Source organism: Pygocentrus nattereri, chromosome 2, assembly GCF_015220715.1.
Source record: "Pygocentrus nattereri isolate fPygNat1 chromosome 2, fPygNat1.pri, whole genome shotgun sequence".
In the NCBI taxonomy this organism is placed as follows: Eukaryota; Metazoa; Chordata; class Actinopteri; order Characiformes; family Serrasalmidae; genus Pygocentrus; species Pygocentrus nattereri.
This window is the reverse complement of record NC_051212.1, coordinates 28,284,340-28,308,869: the sequence shown is the minus strand read 5'-3', so window position 1 is coordinate 28,308,869 and position 24,530 is coordinate 28,284,340. Positions and strand designations below refer to the sequence as shown.

Here is a 24,530-nt window from a genome sequence, read left to right as displayed (position 1 = left end):
ACGAAGCTGAAAAAAGAAATGTAATGATTTTCACAGACAGGAAATAGGTCAGATGTCATATTAGGTTCCTGCAGGGTTTTCCTTTTTAGACAGACAAGTTTTTCAGACCATGACACTCACTGTATAAAGACTTAAAAAGATAAGACCAAACACCTTTTACTGTATGACTCAGTAAAGCCAGGAAGATAGTGAGTCAGAGAATCACACTCACTTGCTCACACACACACACACACACACACACACACACACACACACACACACACACACACACACACACACACACACACAAACACACACACACACACACACACACACACACACACACACACACACACACATACACACACACACACACACAGTCCCAAAGGTTAAATTCAAATAAAGCAAGTATAATAAAATCTAAGCTAAAATGTTTGGTCTTCAGTTAGAAATTTCTAGCACAAGAACTTCTTTGTAAGGAAAAAAATGTCTTTATTGGTGTTGTGTTTATGAACAGGGTGTGTATCCTGGCTGAATGTCTCACCAAGGTGTGTGTCTGGCCACTGCAGATCTGGGTTTGTTATGTAACTGTCTAGATGTTTTTTGCATGTGCCTGTGCATACAGTTAGTCCATATCTGTCCAGTATCTTTTTATTTTGGCTGCTTCAGCTTAATCCTCCAATATATGTTCTCAAATAAGCCAACATAAGTGTTTGCAGACTTCGTTTGCCTTATCTATTGTACATTTGTATCATTTTATTGAAATTTATGAGTAGAATTTATGGCCTTAAACCGTTATGACATTTTATTTGACCAGTAATCGCAATAAAGAGAGATCCTCTTTAGATTAATCTTAAAGCTACACTATGTACATTTTAAGGATTTGAAGACCTCCCTGGTGGAAATGTGTAATTGTATTCAAAGAGAGCTCAGTCAAAACTTAAACATCTTCTGATGATGTAAGTGAACCAAGAATCAAGTCGAGATGTGTAATGTGGTCTAAAAAATCTGACCTGATGTCTATTTTACATAATTATTTTAGGCTTTACAGCAGCAGTAGCTCACACAAAGCTTTTTTACCCTGTTTTTCCCTCCTGACTCAGTAATACTAGTTCTTCCAATTAAAAAAACATCTGACATAGCAGAACTTTGATTTAATGTCATTTAGGTTTTAAATAGTTGGCTAAAAAGGTTTTAATTTGTAGCAGAAGTGATTAATTTAACCTATTTCAGCACCCAGAAGTAACTGGACAAAGAAAATCTGTTGTCAACAAACTCTTGATGTTAAAGTTGACAGAGACCATGGGTGTAAGTGCAGTTTTCCCAGTGCTTCTCAAAACTTCATGTGATAGAGTAAATATGTTAGAGAAGTGGAAGCTTTATCTCCAGTGGAAGTCTGTGGAAGCAAACAGAACAGCTCATATAAACAACAGCATTATTCACTACAGCAAGTCTGTGATTGTTTTTGAGTAAGCTGTGGCGTGTGCATGTGCGTGCAGATGAAAGGTAGATACAGACCTCAGTGTGTACAGACAGCAACCATAATCACAGCCCTTAGTTACAGCCACAAAACAGGTTCACACAAGCTGTAGTGCTTAGCAGGAAATCTTGCCCGCCAGTAAAAACTGGCATACACTGTGTTGGTTTGCCAGACTTATTATTTTTTCCTGCTTTGTAAGATGCTGTCAAGGCCAGACATTTGTCTTGCTGTGTTGTTTAAAGTACCAGATGAAACAGATACTTTTGCCTTGTTATGACTTTACTCTGTACTGTAGTCTATTATGCAACCTTGAAAACTGCCAAGGCTGCTATGTCCATGTTTTCAAATCATTTGCTTCCTAAGGCTGCAACATACAGTGTTGTGTCTGGGTAGCATTTCACATCTTTCCAAAGATGAAATCTAGCAGATTTTCTCAAAATACCCACTTTTATATCTGGAGACTGCGAGTTACCAATTCCTGGTAATGCCACAATCATCCATAACCGGGAATGCAAGAAAGTGTAACTGGCTTCTCTTTTTTCTTTGTGGTGGGGGGGGTGGGGGGGTTGCTGTCCTTCTCACAGATCACTTAGTGTGATGCACTGCCTTTCACCTTTCCAGCTTGGCAGTATTGTGTGATGGGGAGACAACTGGCCATGACAAAATTTGGGGGACAGTCAGATAAAAATCCCCCATGATGTTTCTATAGTTCTTTAGAGTGCAAATAACACAATGACACAAAGATCAACTTTTTCCCCTGCAGTGAATTTAATAATCACAAGATAATAGCTACATACAAATAAGGCAAACAGGTGTTTCTATGAACTAAAGTCTAGTGTTCATTCAGTGATAAATTAGTGACCAGGCCATTGGGGTCAGTGATCGATAGGGACCTCTGATTGAAAGGTGCCTTTGACTACCAGGGGCTTCTGACTGTCAGTACCAGTACTCTGACTGCTGGACACCTCTGACTACCAGAAGCCCCTGACTTCCAGAAGCCTCTGAGTGCCAGGGGCCTCTGACTGCCAGGCAGCTCTGATTGCCAGGAACCTCTGAGTGCCAGAGGTCTCTCTCTGCAAGGAACATCTGAATGCCAGAGGCCTTTGACTGCCAGGGGCTTCTGACTACCAGAAGCCTTTAACTACCAGGGGTTACTACCAGGAACCTCTGATTACCAGGAACCTTTGGTTGCCAGGGGCCTCTGACTGCCAGGAACCTCTGACTGCCGGGGGCTCCTGACTGCCAGGAACCTCTGACTGCCAGAAGCCTCTGACTACCAGGAGCCTCTAACTAACAGAAGCCATTGACTGCCAGGGGTCTCTGATTACCAGGAACGTCTGACTGCTGGGTGCTCCTGACTGCCAGGAACCTCTGACTGCCAGGGCTTTCTGACTGTCAGGGGCCTCTGACTACCAGGAGCCTCTGATTATCAGGAACCTCTGACTACCACAAGTCTCTGAAGTGCAAGGGGCGCTTAGACCACAGGGTTTGAAATCGCCCAAATACTTGTGACAATCCACTGAGGATTAGATAAAATAATAGCCCTTGAATGTGTACAACTGACTAAATGAATAAAATAAATGAAGAAATACTCTCTGTTCTCAGGATCCTCAAGTATTACATTATTAGTATTTTAGTCAATGTATGATAGTGGTGCTAAAATTTATTCTTCCATGACTCAGTTTGGCATGAAGGAAAAATAGAAGAAATCATGATCTTCATATCTTACACAGAAGTACAAACTGTTACAAACAGAAAATAAACAACTTCCAGCATTGCTCAAAGTGGACTGCAATAATAAAATGCAACAGTTCTAATGCTACTGTTCAGGTCTTGTTTTTATTTATTTTCGCATTTATTCAGGGTTTTTTTTTCATAGTACTAATAAAGCTTCGCTAGGCCATGTTAAAGGCATCTCGCAACCTAGTGTCTATTAAACTGCCAAGATGAGTTCACAAGCTGATGTCATGATTTTAAACAACACTCTCCACAAGTAATCTAAACTATGGAAGTGTCAAGCAGCAGTGTACTTCCATTGAAACATCAAGCTACCTCATTCACTAAATTATGAATAAACACGTAAAAAGGGAGACAAGCATGAAGATTGGCCCACTGCAGATATGTTCAAATGTGTTTTACATCTTTCTTTGTGGTAGGCCTGAAAAACATATTTTAGTGTTTTTAAGAAAATGATTTACTATGGGTAAGACCCCATCAACCCCTTCAACCTATTGTATTTATTTCCATTGAAAAAGAACAAAGTTCCCGTGATATCTTTGCCTAATAGCTGGAATTCCTCAAGCAATATTCAAGTCAAAACATTTCAGTCTCAAACAGACACCAGGCGCTGTCTAGTCTGGAAAGCTATTCCACACTTCCCTTACACTCGTGTCTAGCTGAACACGTAGCTTCAAGTAACATGCACAACGTTCAGTGGTCTGTGTCATGGTATGGGTCATCTGTTTTTCTGATACTTTTCCACTCTGCTTTCTTAGTTCAGTCTCACTACCATAGTAAGGTGAATTCTCGAATTTGTTGTTATTCTTCGCAGCACACAGGAAATGTTTGTTCCCCTGTTGACCCATTGTCACCGCATTCATCACATCCTGTTCTTAAGCTTGTTTGGCAATAATGTTGTGTGTCAAACATGATTAGGCATTGAAGAACTGTAGAATCATTTCTTTTCAATAGCAGTTAGATTAGTAAGAGCAGCCTGGAATTTGGGGCTCTGAACGTGGTCACCTGATGTGCTTGATTGAAAATTCTGTGAAGCTTCCTTTGCAGCTTCAAATGAAGCGGAACATGAGTGTGTTCAGCCCACAGTACCACACTAGAAGCAGCAAACAGCCTCTGGAGATGCAGTAATAATCTTATGAAATGTTTTTTTGTACAATTCTGGTCCTATAACTTATTTTTTTATTGTTTTCTCCTCTTTTGAAATCACTGTAAAATTACAGTTCACAGATATGACCTCACACGTCAACTGAATTTTGCAGTCAGGTGACAAATAATGGAAAGACACAATGTGATGGTCATGGAATAATGACTATTGTGCTGTTATGTTACTTGGCAACAATAACCCACTGTTGCCAAACTACAGTTAACGAGAGAATTGTTTATTGTGGTTAAATTAATGAAACAAGTTATTGAACAAGCCATATTTAGTTCTAATGAGCAAAAGAGTGAATGAAAAACATCATTTTAGTTTCAGAGCTCTTCTTCTTTCGGCTGCTCCCTTTAGGGGTCGCCACAGCGGATCATCTGCCTCCATTTTGCCCTATCCACTGCCTCCTCTACTATTACACCAACCATCTCCATGTCCACCTTCACTACATCCATAAACCTTCTCTGAGGTCTACCTCTTCTCCTTCTACCATCTCAGCTCCATCTCCAACATTCTTTGACCAATATATCCTCTATTCCTCCTCAACACATGTCCAAACCATCTCAACCTGGCCTCTCTGGCTTTATCTCCAAACTGCTCCACCTTCACTGTCCCTCTGATCTGCTCATTTCTAATCTTGTCCATCCTTGTCACTCCCAACAAAAATCTCAGCATCTTCATCTCCGCCACCTCCAGCTCAGCCTCCTGTCTTTTAGACAGAGCCACAGTCTCCAAACCATACATCATAGCAGAACGCACTACTGTCTTGTAAACCTTCCCTTTCACTCTTGCTGCTATCCTTCTGTCACACATCAGGCCTGACATCCATCTCCACCCACTCCATCCTGCCTGTACCCTCTTCTTCACCTCTTTTCTACACTGTCCATTGCTCTGGATGGTTGGCCCAAGATATTTGAAGTCATCCACCTTTACGACCTCTACTCCTTGCATCTTCACCTTTCCACCTGCCTCCCTCTCATTCACACACATGTATTCCATCTTATCTCTACTGACCTTCATTCCTCTCGTCTCCAGTGCAAACCTCCACCTCTCCAGATTCTCTTCCACCTGCTCTCTACTCTCACCACAGATTACAATGTCATCTACAAACATCATGGTCCATGGAGCCTCCTGCCTGACCTCATCTGTCAACCTTTCCATCACCATTGCAAACAAGAAGGGGCTCAAAGCTGATCCCTGATGTAACCCTACCTTCACCTTGAAACCATTTGTCACCAACTGCACACCTCACCACTGTCTCACTATCCTCATACATGTCCTGCACCACCCTAACATACTTTTCAGCTACACCTTCCTCAGAGCTCGCCAACCATCAAAGCAACTACTTGATATAAAGGACATTTTTATCTATATTTGTTGGTGTTTCTCTGTTAACTGGTTATTTTAGGCCCATCATGTCTCTATTGCCATTGAGTTCATTTTTGCTGTTTGTCATTTTATGCTGGCACCTGTTTTTTGGACTCTTTGGATGATTTGTTTAGCATCTATGAAGGTTTACTCTCAAAACCAAGACAATATTCTGGTTAGAGTGCACTGCGAAGAAACCAGCCTTGCAGTAATCCATTGTATCTCTTCAGTCTCATATCACGGAAGACTGAATTTGCCTCAATTATTTTTGTTCAATTAAAGAATTTGAAAGTAGTTGTATGTGTGTAGACATTTTAAAACGTACTGTTTGTGCCCAAGTCCGTATATAGAAAATAAGCTTTTCAATTCATAGTTTCTGTAACATTACAAAAGCAAACACATTTGCATATATCCACCTACTCATCCTACAGCCTTTAGTCCAGACTGCATTTTAGTTTAATGAATTATGATCATTCTTGGTACATAAAATGAGTCAAACATCATAAATGGACCTTATAAGAAAATACAAGAAAAAATTGGAATAAAAGCCATTTGTATTTAGTGGAATTATGTAAAAAGCCCTTATTCCAACCACAAAGATATATATACATGTTTTAGTATTCTATTTTGTGTGTGTGTGTGTGTTTCAGTTCTTCTATCTAGTTCTTCTCAAATTCTTAGAATTAACAGGGAATTAGGTACTGCTGCCTTTACAGCCTTAATGACTGGTGTAAGTGAATATAACTGCTCTACTGTGATGTTCAGTTCATGGTGTGATTGATAAACAAATCCTCAGACAGCTGTGGGTCCACATTAGAGCACATATGAGTTGTACATTAGAAGTACAGGAGTGCAAAAAAAAGCTGTACAAATATACTCATGAACTGTATTGACAAATAGGTTTAGAATTTTATAATACAGTATAATTACTGTAAATTAAATGATTATCAAAAGTTTTGCTAGTTAATTACTAGTAATACTGTACATATTTTTTTTACAACAAAAATAGAAAAAATAGACCTTAAATTTCAGTTTTGACCTCTGTGGTATGGCACCAAATGTGGATTTGCAGTGCTATCATCATTCGATGTGATTACTCATCTTCTTTCACGTTCACTGCTCGGGTTAGATGGAGTGCAGGACGTCCTTCACGCAACAGAGGGAATCCCTGACCTCTAGGCCTCTCGCTCACTCAAACTTCTTCTGCTTTCTTGTCATCATCCTTTTCCCTTTCAGTTCTCTTGCAGTCATCGTTTCACATAATCTCTCTTGACCTATGTGAAGTTTTTCTGTAACATTTTTTTACGATGTGCTACAATTCAGTAAAACATCTGCACTGAGAGGAAAAATTTGACTCTACTGTATCTTTAATAAGCACATGTATTATTCTATATAGAAAGAAAGAAAGAAAGAAAGAAAGAAAGAAAGAAAGAAAGTAAAAGTATCTAGATAGATACAGCCAATCTAACTCTTGTATTGGCTGATTGGAGATGGGCTGAGGGCCTACTGTGTCAGATTAACCACTAACATAATTAGGAGCTGACATTGGAATCAACCAATCATGGTTTGATTGTCAATAGGCAGCACCAATTTTATAAAGGTAAAACAATGTTCCCGGCCTTCTGGAAGTCCTAGATACATCACTGTCTGCAAATAGGAGCCGCAGCTTAACCAAAACATCAGAGGTAAAATAAAATAAGTAAAATATATTGTTGCTGTAAGAGAAAAACAAGTATCTTCAAATAGTAACTTTACAGGAGAACACAACAACCTTCATTACTTTTAATGTAAGGTAATTTAAATAAATTAAATTTTAAACAATTATAGTGCATTTCTAATGGTCCATTCATCACAAAAGTTTCACACAATGTAAAGGGCAGTTACTGAGCTTGATTTACACAGACAACTACCAATTGCAAAAAAATTATATTTGTTTTGCACAGTGAAGACCTGTTGATTTGTCTGTTACAAGGTAAAACATGGAATATCTCTACAAGCTTAAAATGTCTGGGGTTATTTTGTCAAAAATGTTGCTAGCATGGATAATATTAGTATCCCACAAAGATGGTAGCAGGAATTGCACTGTAAAAATGTTTTTAACAGGTTATTCTTTTGTGTAATTTCACCTTCACCAAACAGAAGTTTGGTGGTTACCCAGACATTGATAATATGGTTACCCAGAGGGTAAGGTTTGAGTTTCTCCTAATTTACTAATTCTTTTTTTCTTCTTTTTTGCAAGTTCTCTTCAGAGTAATTTTTTATGTTACCAAATTTTATGTCCTTGCTAAAATGTAGGACTGGATGCATTGAACATGTTTTTGGTAACAGTAAACAGGCACTGACTTTAGGCTTAGTGGATGCTAACTGGGCTCTCAGTAGATGCCGATGCCATAGCACAAAAGTGACTGAAATTATTGGTCTTTGTTTATATCACAAAATCTGCTTATCAATTATGGTTGATACCAGCCAACAGATATATTGGTTGGAGGATATATATATGCAGTATATATACTTCTTCTTCTTCTTTCGGCTGCTTCCTTTAGGGGTCGCCACAGCGGATCATCTGCCTCCATCTTGCCCTATCAATTGCCTCCTCTACTTTCACACCAACCATCTCCATGTCCACCTTCACTACATCCATAAACCTTCTCTGAGGTCTACCTCTTCTCCTTCTACCCGGCAGCTCCATCTCCAACATTCTTTGCCCAATATATCCTCTATTCCTCCTCAACACATGTCCAAACCATCTCAACCTGGCCTCTCTGGCTTTATCTCCAAACTGCTCCACCTTCACTGTCGCTCTGATCTGCTCATTTCTAATCTTGTCCAGCCTTGTCACTCCCAACGAAAATCTCAGCATCTTCATCTCTGCCACCTCCAGCTCAGCCTCCTGTCTTTTAGACAGAGCCACAGTCTCCAAACCATACATCATAGCAGGACGCACTACTGTCTTGTAAACCTTCCCTTTCACTCTTGCTGCTATCCTTCTGTCACACATCAGCCCTGACATCCATCTCCACCCACTCCATCCTGCCTGTACCCTCTTCTTCACCTCTTTTCTACACTGTCCATTGCTCTGTATGGTTGGCCCAAGATATTTGAAGTCATACACCTTTACGACCTCTACTGCTTGCATCTTCACCTTTCCACCTGCCTCCCTCTCATTCACACACATGTATTCCATCTTGTCTCTACTGACCTTCATTCCTCTCCTCTCCAGTGCAAACCTCCACCTCTCCAGATTCTCTTCCACCTGCTCTCTACTCTCACCACAGATTACAATGTCATCTGCAAACATCATGGTCCATGGAGCCTCCTGCCTGACCTCATCTGTCAACCTTTCCATCACCATTGCAAACAAGAAGGGGCTCAAAGCTGATCCCTGATGTAACCCTACCTTCACCTTGAATATATGCAGTATATATACAAATCCACATTTTATCTACATTCAATACAAATTAGTATGTATGCATGTATGAACTGAATGACATGAATACATCATGGACTGATGTCCCCCTTGCCTGAAACCCAATTCTGTCTCATCACTTCACTCTTCTTCTGCATTTTCCTGTTCTCTACATTTTTTCCCATCTCTGCTTCCTCTTTCAGCACCACTCGTCCCACTGCTCCAACATCTGGTGTCCTTCGCCCACCACTCAGCTATTTAAAGCTTATCATTTATTAGTCATGATGACCAATAACAGTAACACATGTTCTTTGTTTAGGCTGTTTGTGTCTTTTCCTTGGCAACAAAATAAGGCATTACTAAATTTAGGGTCATGCAAATGTTTTCTTGCCTTTCATGGTTACAAAGCTGAATTATTTATGCTATAGAAAACATTCCGTCAAGTTATAAACAAGCAAATCAATAAAGTGATCACCAATTATCAAACTAAACCTTACGTTTGTGTGCTTGTATGATTCATGTGGTATCTAACCCTGTTAGATTAGATCTCTTATATTGTATCAATAATGGATAAAAAAATGTGTATCACTTTACTTGAACTTGCTACATAACGTTAACATAACTATGCCATAAACATATCTTGACAGATGTTATATGTTATATGAGACAGAGTACAAAGCTGCGAAGTACAGACTGAGGAAAGTCATCACAGCAGCCAAGAGGCAGTACAGGGAGAAACTGGATGGCTTCTACTCCACTGCTGACTCCAGGCAGATGTGGCAAGGCCTACAACACATTACAGAATACAGGACCATCACCAGCAACATCAGCTCCACAGACAGCCTACCGGACGAGCTCATCACCTTCTACACCCGCTTCGAAACCTCCAGCACTAGCACCGGGAGGCTCACACACACACAGCCCACACAACCCCTGTCCCCCCCTCTGTCAGTATCAACAGGCCAGGTCTGCAGAGCTCTGAGAAAGATCAACCCCCGCAAGGCACCAGGACCAGACAAGATTCCTGGGCGGGCCCTCAGAGCATGTGCGAACGAGCTGGCTAATGTACTGACCTCCATTTTCAATCTCTCTCTCAGCCAGAGCATTGTTCCTACCTGCTATAAAAGGACAGTCATTGTCCCCATTCCTAAGAAGAGCCCCCCCACCAGCCTGAATGACTACAGACCAGTAGCACTCACTCCAATCATTATGAAGTGCTTTGAGAGAGTGGTGCTGGCCCACATACAAGACAGTATACCAGACACGCTGGACCCCCTGCAGTACGCCTACCGTCACAACAGATCCACCTTGGACGCAGTCGCTGCTGCCCTTCACTACTCCCTCTCCCACCTGGAAAACAAAGACTCCTACATCAGGATGCTCTTTGTTGACTACAGCTCAGCCTTCAATACGGTCATCCCACACAAACTCACCCACAAACTCTCCACACTCGGCCTGCACCCCACCCTCTGTGACTGGCTTTTGGACTTCCTGACTGGCAGGCCCCAGTCTGTCAGGATCAGCAACAGGACTTCAGCCAGCATCACCACCTACATCGGCACTCCACAGGGCTGCGTCCTCAGCCCTATTCTCTACACCCTGTTCACCCATGACTGTGTCGCCTCCCACAAGGACAACATCATCCTGAAGTTTGCTGACGACACAGCAGTGATAGGACGTATCACTGGTGGAGATGAAGCAGCCTACAGGAGGGAGGTGACCAGACTGGTGTCATGGTGTGATGATAACAACCTCATCCTCAACACGGACAAGACAAAGGAGCTGATAGTGGACATGAGGAAGGAGAGGAGACCTCATCGGCCACTTTTCATCCGGGAGCTCGAGGTGGAGAGGGTGAGCAGCTTTAAATACCTGGGTGTCCACATCAGTGAAGACCTCACATGGTCACTGAACACCAAGCAGCTAGTCAGAAAGGCTCAACAGCGGCTGTACTTCCTGAGGAGGCTAAGGAGGTTTGGGATGTCTCCGGTGATCCTCAGCAACTTCTACAACTGCGTCATTGAGAGCCTCCTGACCAGCTGCATCACCGTGTGGTACGGCAGCTTGACCATGATGGATCGTAAATGCCTACAGAGAGTGGTGAAGACTGCAGAGAAGATCACCAATTCTCCACTGCACTCTCTGCAGAACATTTACAACCACAGAGTCCAAAGGAAAGCTGCCTCCATCATCAAAGACCCCACCCACCCCCAGCACGGTCTGTTCAAACCTCTGCCCTCAGGACGGAGGTATAGGAGTATGATGTGCAAGACCTCCAGGCTAAAGAACTCCTTCTTCCCCACCGCAATCAGAGTTCTGAACCAGAAATAACTATTCATACTTCGGTCTGCCAGACTTGGGTACAGACGTGTGATGTGTACCCCACTGGTAAAGAACTCTTTCCTCAGGAATAACCTGCAACTACTGTCACTTTAACTGTAGCACATGTTTACAATTGCACTATCGCACTTTACTACTCATTTCTGCTGCAGATAATCATGTTCCCGGCAAGGCACAGCACTATTTATCCATACCACTGTAATTTATACATTGCACTATTTCTTGATTAATATATATGGTTGTATATATACTCTTTATATTCTTAATGTTATATCTGGCATTCTTAGCGAGGAGCAAAGTAAGCTTTTCATTGTATATAAGGAAACCTGTTTACATATCATTACAGCTAGGGGTTGGAATCTTTAGGCACCTCATGATTTTGTTTGATTACGATTCAGAGGGCTGTGATGCGATTATAAAATGATTATCAAAGCATCTTGATGCATCTTTTTTCTATACAGGATCTGGATCAGGATTCTCACTGTGTGATGACTTGGTAGTTTTAAAGCAAAGTATTTGTAATGATCTATAATAAATGTACTTCAAATATCTTTTATTAATAAAACAAATGGAAGTGATGTGGCAAGTCAACTAGAAGGCTTTCATTCACTGCTATATAGGATCAGGAATATCCTAACGAAATTTGACTTCAACCTCGTAAATCAGCCGAACGTTGAGAGACATTTTACAAGAAACTGTTCTAGTTTTAAGGAAAAGTTTTCTAGCGGTGATGGGAGGAAAGCGGCTAGAGCTGGGCTAAAGCTTAAAGCAGAGCTAAGTAAATCTGCACTCTTGATTATATTTTTTAGCCTATACTAGGACATCATGTCTCCCAAGGTGGTTTGACTTTGTTGAAAGGACAAAATGGCTCTTCTTAACATTTGTGTTGTGACTCCTGATCTAACCTGGCTTTAATGCAGAGCTCATCCAGTTGTGTTTTTGTTATGTGCCGTCACAGAGTGTCCGGGTGCTGCACTTACCCACTTCCAAGTTCCACCTTTTACGTTCCGTCAACATTACATTATAAATTAAATACTTAGAAAATCAATTTTTGACATTTGTGAATCGATGCAGAATCGTTCACGTCCACATTGTGATGCATCTAAGAATCGAGTTTTTCCTGCACCACTAATTACACCTCATGACAGCATGTGACATCTGCTATGATGCGTTTATGGCACTGTAATAATAATATCAATATTATGTAGCGGGTTTTAAATAAAGTGTTACCAGTATTTGTTTCCTTAAGTCTGGCCCATAAAATACTGTGTTTGAATTTGATAACATAATTTGTCTTCTCTGATTCTGCTACTACTGTGAGTGAGCCATTAGAAACAGATGTTGAAGAATGTGAAAATCATAATAAGAAATCTGCCTTTTGTTAAACAGGTTGTGTTGTAACATTCACCCTGCGGGGTGTCTTTTGTTCAATACCTTTTCTTCAAGTTTTAATACCTTACAGATGACAAGATTTCATAATTTTCTGCCAGGCTGTGTAGAAATAATCTCTCTGTCTGGCCAAGTCTGAGCCAGGTGGGTTGCTCAAGGCATATTTGGGCCTAGGTGAGTCAGGAGTTTATAGGATGTATCATAGAAAAGATTAACTTCACATGCAAAATGTTCAGTAGTAAAAGTCTAGTTGTGCCCTAGGCTATATTTGTTAAAAGCAAGTGTTGACAAATTACTGGACCTAACACAGTAATAAAATGCCATAGCTGTGGGCAGTTTCATTTTACACTGATAGGAATTTGGCTACAATACATCTGATTGGTGAGAAGTACAGTATCTCCTGACCTTGAATATTTGTATGTATTGTATAAATGTATAATGTGTAATTATGACCACAACATCTAAAATTAGTTAAAGCATTTGTTGATGTAATATATTTTATTTGTGTATTCGTGTGCAATCACTTGACACATCTACATCATAATCCAGTTTTTCAGTGTTTCTTTTTTTCTTTTAGAACTGTAAGTAAGAATAGAAGTCCCCCCCATGTCTAATTATATCTGCCAGCTAAGTGTCTCCCAACTACACAATGCTACCAAGCTGGGTTAACCTGAGCTTGCATTGAAACCTGTGAAACCATCCACCACATCTTTTTAAACTGCAAAAAACAATAAAGTTTATCCATTTGAACATTAAATATCTTGTCTTTGTAGTGTATTCAATTGAACATAGGTTGAAAAGGATTTGCAAATGATCGTATTCTGTTCTTAATTATGTTTTACACAATGTCCCAACTTCATTGGAATTGGGGTTGTTCTTAAGTACAACTTACTCAAGTTTTTCCAACCCTGCTTTTATTCAACCCTTTAAATCCCAAGCATATAACATTCTAAGGCATATTGTTCATTAACTACAAGGACTTCAATTCAAATTAGCTGAGCTATTCTTAAGCTATAGACATGCGTAATAAAACTTTGGGCCTTCCGGTAGGCCCTGGTCATTTAAGGGGTTAACTAAACATCTTTTAAATTTAACATTCATGATAATCACACCTAAACTTAAACCTAAATAAAAATATATGAGCATTTGTAAAGGTTTGTAGCATTTTAAGTGCTACCAAAATACCTTTATTCTTTTATTCTTTATTTCCTCGAGAGAAAAAGTAAAAGAGTGCATGGTTAACAGATGTTCATAAGTGAACAATATGCCCAGCGTTCTTGGGGCCAGCTGAAAAGTGTGAGTGGTGTGTGCAATCTCAAAGTAGCTTGTGACTATGTAAGAGAAAAATGTCTGAATCGACTGCCACCCCAAAGACTGAGTAGGCCTAGATCATCAATATGCCACATTTTGTTTAAACAGACTATTTCATTGTGTATATTGTCTTTATTAAGATTGGACCTACCTACTTTTAGTGTGGTACGCGCAAGTGAGAGCTATGAGCATGCAGTGTAACACAGTAAGGCGGGTGTATGAGTGAGTGGGTTTGTAATTAAATTAAGGAACACTCTCAGAAAGTTCACTGACTTTGAGTTGTTGCCAAATCCTGTCAAAGTCAGCAGGACATGCATAATAAAACTTTGGGCCTTCCGGTAGGCCCTGGTCATTTAAGGGGTTAGCTAAACATCTTTTAAATTTAACACTCATTATAATCACACCTAAACTTAAACCTTAATAAAAATATATGAGCATTTGTAAACGTTTGTAGCATTTTAAGTGTTCCCAAAATACCTTTATTCTTTTATTCTTTATTTCCTCGAGAGAAAAAGTAAAAGAGTGCATGGTTAACAGATGTTCTGTATGCTGTAGGTCTCAAACGCTGTAAACTAATTGTAGCCTCCCTGCCCACATCGGATCATGTATTACATAGTTATGTGAAGTGGTAAAGCTGGAGACAAACAAATGTCATGGTTGTGTGTTGCATAAAGGCTCTGTGTTCAACCCAAACTGTGGTTTGGTTTAATGGATTTTCCAAAACCCTCTTGGTTGGTTGTCACAGTTACAATGAGTCTTCATCCAGCCAAAGTGAGTTCCCATGTTCATCTAAGATGTGAATTAGGTGGGTGTTCCCACTGGGGTCTGAATGAGTGTTTCCAAATGTTCCATTGCCCCCTTACTATGGAATGTACAAAGCTTTGTAGAGGAGGTGGGAAGCACTGATGTGTACAAAAGCTAAAAGGGGCTCAATGATTCTATAAATGGAAAGTGAATATAATGGACTGATATACAGTCCATGCATGTTGTGTATGAAAACTAGGCCCCCCCAACAAAAAAAAACATCCAGAGCAGTTTTGTGGTATCAGGCTACACATAACATGAAAACATAAAAACAGAGCCAAACAATTAGAGGTTTGACCACCACCATTTAATTGACCATGACATAATCCTTTCAAACCGTTTGTAGTTTTATTGCCTGTTTGTTTTGTTTTGAGTGTTTGGTCTCAGTAAAATCTCACGTCACTATCATCATGTTGGCAAGATTTTGCAACTAGACATTACAGTAAATGAGTGAAACATTCAACTAAATTGCTAAATCTCTCTGTTCAAACCGTTTAAAACAGTTTAGTTCCAATACTATGGTTCTTTATTGCCTTTTACTTACTTAAAAAAAGTTCCTAAGTGGTTCTTAGCTTAGAAAAATATTTAGTCTTAAAATAAAGGTGCCAAAAAGGTTTCTTTACATACATAGCATTGAAAAAACACTTTTGCTTCCCTTCAATTAATTATTCTTTCAAAAAAAGCATTTGTAAATAAATTGTGGGAGTATGAAGCACCTTTTTGCACCTTTTTAAACATTAAAGAACCTCCATATAATGTAAAGGTTCTAGGAATTCACTGGGACCATTTGAAGAGAGCAGGGGAAAAAAAACCTTAATCGGTGTAGAGCCTTCACATTAAGTTGTAAAAGGTTATCATTTACAAATATTCGTCTTTTAAGAATTATGTACTGATAGGTTCTTTGGCGAAATAACACTGTTCTTCCATGGCATCACTCCATTTTCTATGGCATCACTCCATTTTCATTTTCTCTCTGCATCTCCAGGTACAGACATGAACACTGAGTCAGTGCCATATCATCACCTCATAGACACTTGGTGAAAATGTGAAACACAATCTTTCTCCCTGCTTTTATATTCTTCCTCTTCCACTAGTCTCTCTGTCACCAGACACGCAGTCATCTGTAGAACTCAAAGCATGCAGGCTCACTTTGTGAGCATCTGCCATGGAATGCTGGCTCTGTAGTACCAAATATGGCAGTGTGATGTATCATCTTTACCCAAGGGGCTCGCTAGCAAGATGTGAGGTTTGCTAATGTTCTTAATTGGGCCACATAGGTAAAAACTAATTTTCATTCCGTTTTCTTCTCAATGTGACTCCTTTCTGGTCATGAGGAAGCATAAGAAAAGGCTCATGTAGTCTCAAAATGTATGTCAAAAGGCATATATGTCATTCACTATGTTGTAACCCCTGATGAAACTCTAAGGGCCTGTAGGTTAACCCCATATAGTCTATATAATAACAAGAAGGTTGCCTGTATTTTAAATACCAAGGCCCTGTGAGTTAACTCTAACAGCCTTTATGATAACATTAAGAGCTTGTATGTTAATTGTAACTGCCTGTATGTTACCTCAGAGAGGCTTTGTGTTAACTCTAAGGGACTGTATTTAAACCCTGTATGTGGGCCTAGATGGCAGTTTCTCTTTCATAGTTACATAATACATAAAGTGTACTTTTTCATTGTACTGAAACAGAAGATACACACACACATTCGTTGTAAAAAGCGCTATACAAATAAATTTGATTTGATTTGATATATACAACAGATCATGATGTACTATCTGAGTATGTTTTTTTTATTATTATTTATACATTAAAGGGTTCATAAGTGAACAATAAGCCCAGCGTTCTTGAGGCCACCTGAAAAGTGTGAGTGGTGTGTGCAATCTCAAAGTAGCTTGTGACTATGTAAGAGAAAAATGTCTGAATCGACTGCCACCCCAAAGACTGAGTAGGCCTAGATCATCAATATGCCACATTTTGTTTAAACAGACTAAACTGTGTATTGTATTTATTAAGATTGGACCTATCTACTTTCAGTCTGGCACAGGCAAGTGGGTGCTATGAGCATGCAGTGTAACACAGTGAGTGGGTGTATGAGTGAGTGGGTTTGTAATGTAATTAAGGAACACTCTCAGAAAGTTCACTGACTTTGAGTTGTTGCCAAATCCTGTCAAAGTCAGCAGGAGGAGTTCCCTGGGGTGAACGGCATGACTTGATTTTTTCGAGGCCCGTAAAAGAAAAAGGAAAAACGTGTGTGTGAGTCTGTGTGAAAGAGAGCGAGGGAGGGAGTAGAGATGGCTCAGGCTGGAAAAGCAGACAGAGATGACTTCACCACTTCCGTTAGCTGGAGGGGGGGAGGGGTTCTGAGATGTTTAAAAAGCGGAGAAATGCACTCACGCTTTCATTCCGTGCTTGACAAGCACAAGGAGAAGACACTTCTACAAGCTTAAATCGCCAGAGCCTACTACTTTCAGGTATGGGTTGTGTTTTGCTTGCACTTTTTAGAGATAATTTGTGAATTATCTTTTTAAATATACTTTACTAGAACTATACCTACATTTGTGCTTGTTACTGTAATAAACAGCCTTGTGAAATAAATGGTTTGTGCACAAGTAGTACACATAGTATTCTGAAATGAATTTAAATATATGGTAACCCTTACAGTGTGTCTGAGCTTATAGTCATGTTAAAGCGTTAATATGTATTACAGCTGTTTGATTCTGAAATATATGAATGTGCTGGCTTTAGCAGAACATGCACTAAATCTGTCATAAAAGAGAACTGAAATGTGATTTGTATCTCCTGATGCAAGTCACAGGTTTAATGCACTCCAGCACACTTCTTTGTGGATGATGGTGTTTGTAAAAGTAAGAACAGTCTATCTGGTCCATTAATTTTAGAACATTTATTAATAGACTTTAAAAGACATGGAAAGGTGAGTCAAGGTAAGCAAACAAGGGCAGCATAGCACTGTATTTACACTGTGGGTGTTGAGGCATAGAAGGGAATTTGTGCCTCTAAAGCACGTTCTGACATTTGAGTGTTCCTTGAGGTTTGGCCGAGGGCCCTTGGTTTCAGACAAGTCTGGACTGTTTATGCCATAGTTAAGGTAAAAGCTCCGCATTAGCTCTGTGGGTTACACTATTGATTTAAATATAGCTTAGGGCTATGCTTTCCGTAGGGGCCATTTATTCATTATTTGTTCATTATTTATGGGTAAATTACATAGAAAATGAACGGTTAGCTAACATTTCATATCCCATATTCTTTATCTCCCAGTGCAGAATGCAGACACTCTGTGTATTCTTGATCCTGGCCATTTGCGGCTCAGCACTGGGTAGCTTCCTGCAGAAGCAGCAGACAGATTTTGGACTGCGGGTATTCTCAGAAGCTTCCCGTTCCCAACCAGGCAAAAACCTTGCCATGTCACCTTATGGCATCTCCTCAGTGATGGGTATGGTCCAGCTGGGAGCTTACGGCAGCACACTGAAGACACTCCAAGCCCACATGGGCTACTCTCTGCAAGGTAAGAATAGAGACAGCACTTTAAAACTTGGACAGTCTGGCTGTAAGATGTAATAGGGAACTATTTCATACCTTTCTCTAACTCTTCATGTCTGTACTCACAGAACGTGGAATGCCGCGACAGCAGAGGATTCTCCAGAGGGACCTGGACAGTGAACACGGAGTGGAGGTGGCTAGTGGAGTAATGGTGGACAGAAAGGTGATCCTGGAAAAACACTTCAGACGGAGCCTTTCTAAAGCATTTCAGAGCGTCCCTCACCAGGTGGACTTTAGCCAGCCAGAGATTACCCAGCAGGTCATCAACTCCTGGGTGTCGGACAGAACTGGAGGTGTGTGAGACAGAGAGAGTGAGAGAGAGTGAGAGAAAATAGTTCTTTAAAGAATGTGTGAGATCTTTTTCAAATCTTTTTCAAAGTTTCCATAATTATAATTCCATAATAAAGGTGCTATGCCAATTAATTTTTCTTCTTGTACTGCTCATTGAAGCCAAGAACAACTTAGAGATGTTTATTATGTTGATGTTTATGTCAATGTGTGAAGACAAGCTGTTCCTCTGACTAACTCTCAGGATGTTTTGAAGCTTTTATGATTCTAAGAGTTCAAATATAAATGATTGTGTAAGAGTGTACTGTGTACACATGCAGCACTCACGTACAACAGGTACTGGACATTGCCACACAAGTTCTGAACTTGGTTCTCTTTCTCCTCATTGCTCAGCCATGATCCCAAACTTCCTGCAGTCTGGAGTGCTGAGCAAGCAGACGCGTTTGGTGCTGTTAAATGCTCTGCACTTTCATGGGCTCTGGAAGACACCCTTCGACCCCAAGCTGACCATGGAGATGCTCTTCTATGGTGCTAACGGCAGCGTAGTGCCAGTGCCAATGATGAGAACAACCCAGAAATTCAACTATGGTGAGTATGGCAGATAGCAGATGTAAATATCAGAACGATATGTTGTTTGACTGATATAATTAGCCAAATATTAAGCATTGGCAGATAATGTCTCTTTAAATAATAGATCATTAATTCAGGAATGTGATGCTATTTTATACAACAACTGATCACATTTACAATGTGTTATATTTGGCAATTAAGAAATGAGCTAGTTTATTTAAAACTCTTCCAGTGTGTATCATTTTTAACTGCCCAAAATGATTGGTTATTGGAAAATTTCACATTGGTTGTGCCTTAGTAACAATGAATAGATGAATTAATGTTAAGCAGAGGAATGTATGAGTGAATAGGTGTAGTTCTAAACTGTTCTAAAACTGAACCAATATTTTTTCTCTGTCCAGGAGAGTTTGTTACAGAGGAAGGTGTTGATTACGATGTAATTGAGGTGCCGTATGAAGGGGACTCACTAAGTATGCTCCTGGTATCATCATTTGACAGAGACGTGCCAGTGTCCAATCTGATCAAAGAGCTTAGTAGCAGCAAAGTCCAGGAGTGGACAAAGCAACTAAAGAAGGTTAACCGTCAACTGGTGCTTCCCAGGTAAACAGATGATGAGACAGATGATGACATAGATGCATTTACAGAGCTCTTAAATCCATCAGAGATTCAGATTATGTGAGTCTAATGCAGGTATTTGTATCAATTTTATCTCCAGGTTTTCCATTGATTCAGAGGTAGATCTGAAGTCCACACTGAGCACACTGGGTCTCGGAGACATCTTTAATCAGGCCAAAGCTGATTTCTCCCGCATCACTAGTAAGTATAATGCATTTTATGCCTTCAAAAAGAAAGGTGCCAAATAAATCCTTTGACACTATGTGACACTATAGAAGACTATAGAAGTACTTTTGTTTCTGTAATGTTCTTCTAGTGATCAAAACAGGCAAAATTGCATTTTATGGCTATTGTGAAAAATTAAAATTTTGTAATTGAGTGGTTTTAATTGACTTTTTAAAGAACCAACCAGAGAAAGGTTATTGATGCAAGCAAAAGCAGTTCTTCGATGGTCTCTCTCCAAAGAATTCTTTTAAGCACCTATGTTTTTAGGGATATACCTAACTGGTTAAAGAGTGTGATGTGACATAAAAATATCTAATGTATTGTTTATGCACACATTTTCTCTCTTAGCTGAAGAACCATTATGCGTATCTGATATTCTACAAAGAGTTAAGATCGAAGTGAATGAAGAGGGAACCCAAGGCTCCTCTGCCACAGGTAATGACAACTCCTAATTGAAAATGCCACTTAAAACCCAGCAGGTTTGGGCTTCCATTCCTCACTCCTATAACTGAAGACTATCTCAGTCAGTTTACCATGTAATACTGAATAATATGTCTTAGTATGTAATGTATTTTTAAGGATATAAAAAAGAAATTGAGTGAAACACTTAATTGCTTTTTTAAATGTAAGAACTGATAATGAAGGACATATTTGTGTTCCTACAGCTGCTATCATCTACTCTCGTATGGCTGTAGAGGAGCACATTCTGGACCGTCCATTCCTCTTCCTCATCCAACACAAGCCAACAGGTTAGTTTCATAGTCAGCAAGTTTTTTGAGCATGCACTGTTTGTAAGTAATGCCTTCGCAGCTATACTCATTTCTCTGTTTAATTCCACAGATTCGGTGCTATTCATGGGTCAAATCAACCAGCCTCAGAGTCACTAGCAAACCAGTTCTTTGTCTGAATTCAGACAAGAAGCACAAAGACTAAGAACTTTATCAATGCACTGATAATGTCCACTGTCAGACAATTTACTACTGAAATATGCAGGTTTGGGGACAAGATAGAGAAGAGAGAACCAGAAAGTATACTTTGGAATCTAAACCTCAAACATATCAATATGCAGAAGCTTGCCTACATTTAAGATATCTGTTCAGGTGGAACGTCTTATGTCATATGAAATGGATTGATTACTGGAAATCATATATCAATAAGGAATGTAAAAACCAGTGTGTGTGCTGAAGAAACCATAAATGATTTTAAAAGACTGATTAAGATGAAGGAATACATCACTGTAGGTCAAAAGCCTGCAAATGTCACTGTAATTTGGGATTAAGGATACATTTTAATGCAAGCAGATTTAAAATGCTTTTAAAAAGCCATAATCCCTGCAGTTCATTCTAAAAGAACTTGAAGCTTAAATGAAAATAATTTCTGAACCATTTAAAACAACTGAATATTTTCTTTCCTGCAAGAACAAGATGTATGAATTTTGATGGAGAATGTTTGGAAATTTTGATGTTCATATTGCATATTACATTGTGTTTTTTGTTAGAAGCTGTATTTTATATATTTTTATATTTATATATGTTTTATTTACATGAAGTTGATGCATTTGCACATTATATGTATATAATAAACATCTTTATGAATAAAGAGCCCTTTGTGACTAGTGCGCTTATCGATAGGTTTATTTGTAACTGGCGACACCTGGTGTCCATAGATTCATATCACCACACTGGCCCTTCATGGATAAGATTGAACACCCCTGATTTAAGGAGAATTTCACACATTTTCAAAGCTTCTGCAATTGCTGTATCTTTAATGTGTAAACAAAGACATTCAGAGTGGTTTGATGTGAAATGTGCCATTCTAGCACATCTGTCAATTGTTCATAACTGTGGTGATTGGAACCACTACAGTGGTTTAATACCTCACAGAAGGCTATTAAACAAAATAGTTACAAATATATTGCATGATGCCTGGGACATTATGCAATGTATCCAACATAACATTACTTTAAACTGTTTTTCAACAGGGTCAGTGCCTAATTTTTCATCTGTTGGACACTGTAAGGCAAAATAGTATTTAAAGAAACTTTTAACTGGAGGCATAGCACCTTCCTAGAGCCACTTTGCATGGCCACACCCCATAAGCTCCTCACAGCAACAGAGCTCTCCCCCCACCAGGCCATCCTGGTAAACCACACAGACTAAACAAATTCTCTAGAGTGAGAAGGTACAGCGCCTTGAAAAAGTATTCATACCCCTTGAGCTTTTTCACATTTTTTCATGATACACCCACAAATTTAAATGCATTTTATTTGGATTTTATTTGGTAGACCAACACAAAGTAGCAAGTAATTTGGACGTGAAAAGAAAATTATACATAGTTTTCAGAGTTTTTCACAAATAAAAATCTGAAAAGTGTGGCATGCATTTGTATTCAGCCTCCTGTACTCTGATATCCCTAAATAAAATCCAGTGTGACCAATTGCCTTCAGAAGTCACTTAATTAGTAAATAGAGTCCACCTGTGTGTAATTTATTCTCAGTATAACTAGAGGTGTTCTGTGAAGGCCTCTGAGGTTTCTTAGAGAACATTAGTGATCAAACAGCATCATGAAAACCAAGGAACACACCAGACAGGTCAGGGATAAGGTGTGGAGAAGTGTAAAGACCACCAATTAGAGAAGCAACCAAGAGGACCATGGTCACTCTGGAAGAGCTGCAGAGATCCACAGCTCAGGTGGGAGAATCTGTCCACAGGACAACTATTAGTTGTGTACTCCCCAAATCTGGCCTTTATGGAAGAGTGGCAGAAGAAAGCCTGCAAACACCACACATCACCCTGAACACACCAGCTCCACTGTGAAACATGGTGGTGGCAGCATACTATGGGGGTGCTTCTCTTTAGCTGGGACAGGGAAGCTGGTCAGAGTTGATGGGAATATGGATGGAGCTAAATACAGGGCAATCCTGGAGGAAAACCTGTTACAAGCTGCAAAAGACTTGAGACTAGGATGGAGATTCACCTTCCAGCAGGACAACAACCCTAAACACACAGCCAGAGCTACAATGGAATGGTTTAGATCAAAGCATATTCATGTGTGAGAACGGTCCAGTCATAGTCTGGATCAAATCCAGACCTAAATCCCATTGAGAATCTGTGGCAAGACTTGAAAATTGCTGTTTCCACATGCTCTCCACCAAAACTGACTGAGCGTGAGCTAATTAAATTTCAGCCTCTAGATGTGCAAAACTCGTAGAGACCTACCACAAAAAACTTGCAGCTGTAATCGCAGCAAAATGTGGTCCTACAAAGTATTGACTCAGGGGGGCTGAATATGCCACACTTTCCAGATTTTTATTTGTGAAAAACTTTGAAAACGATGTATAATTTTCTTTTTACTTCACAATTACTTGCTACTTTGTGTTGGTCTATCACATAAAATCCCAATAAAATACATTTAAGTTTGTGGGTTTAAATTGGAAAAAAAAAGCTGAGCAGCTGAACACCAGTTGCATGAGTGTCCTCTCCATCGGTGTGCTGTTGCGTTATCCTCAATGAAGTCAACATTGTCAGGGAGCCCTGTCTCTCTACCTCAACCCCACCACTAGCCACCACAACCAGCTTCACTTGTCCCAACTCCAAGCCCAACATTTAACTCCCAAGGTCGAGAACCAAGAAGGCACGCATGCTGTATAGTTGTGACCCAGAACTCCGCACTCAGCTGAGGCCCCCCACCACAACCAAGAGCCACCTCCTCCCTCTCACTTTGACTCAGCTGGCAGTTGCAGCTGTGCAGAGTATGGCTCTTAGGCGTCCTTGCTGCTGAAGCCGATGTCTCCCTCTTGGCTGCTGAGCCTCGCTGTTTCCTTTGCTATTTTTGTCAGCCAGCCGCCACACTCTTGGCTTTACCTGTCAGGGAAGGGGCAGGTGTAGCACTCTGTATCCCCTTCCTCCAGGCTATGTCCTCTTCACTGCCTGCCTTTAAGTATGTTGATGTGCTGCCCGACTTCTTCCAGCTTGTCGGCCATACCTCACTTCTGACACTAATGTAGTTTCAGTGCAGGAGAAGATGCAGAAAACATTGTGCATATGGGCAAATACTCTCCCTACAACCTCCCCACCCCCTACTAAGACCCACTTTGTCTGACTACATTCCCTAAGCTCCTCACTGTAGCGTGGCTGATGCTGCACTATTAAATAAATAATTTTACCACAGTCAACATTACATACAAAACTCAAACACCTGGTTGGATAACAAAATTTGCGTTACAGACATCATGGCCCCTGCTTCCTGTCACCAGAGCTGGAAAATTTCTCTAGAATGCACTTCACTAATTGTTTTATATTGCACAG

The 24,530-nt window shown here is 40.0% G+C and overlaps 1 protein-coding gene across 2 annotated transcripts; it reads left to right on the top strand.

Annotated features, from left to right (window-relative positions):
* The first annotated feature begins 17,325 nt into the window (after positions 1–17,325).
* Positions 17,326–21,610, top strand: serpine1 (serpin peptidase inhibitor, clade E (nexin, plasminogen activator inhibitor type 1), member 1). 2 transcript variants are annotated; one of them, XM_017724907.2, is made up of 9 exons: positions 17,326–17,438; positions 18,244–18,490; positions 18,594–18,818; positions 19,207–19,401; positions 19,785–19,983; positions 20,099–20,199; positions 20,572–20,658; positions 20,889–20,972; positions 21,064–21,610. In XM_017724907.2, the coding sequence occupies exons 2-9, from the start codon at positions 18,250–18,252 to the stop codon at positions 21,108–21,110; spliced, it is 1,179 nt and encodes a 392-aa protein (XP_017580396.1). In that variant the 5' UTR covers positions 17,326–17,438; positions 18,244–18,249; the 3' UTR covers positions 21,111–21,610. The 2 variants fall into 2 exon arrangements, with proteins under 2 accessions (XP_017580396.1, XP_017580397.1); XM_017724908.2 differs by having other exon boundaries at positions 17,363–17,438; positions 18,249–18,490.
* Positions 21,611–24,530: the final 2,920 nt, after the last annotated feature.

Excerpts from the sequence above, each read along its gene's own strand:
- serpine1 (XM_017724907.2), top strand. The coding sequence starts at position 18,250 with ATGCAGACACTCTGTGTATTCTTGATCCTGGCCATTTGCGGCTCAGCA. Across the intron at positions 19,984-20,098 it reads CGTCAACTGGTGCTTCCCAG|GTTTTCCATTGATTCAGAGG; the intron begins GTAAACAGATGA and ends TTTTATCTCCAG. Across the intron at positions 20,973-21,063 it reads CATCCAACACAAGCCAACAG|ATTCGGTGCTATTCATGGGT; the intron begins GTTAGTTTCATA and ends TTAATTCCACAG.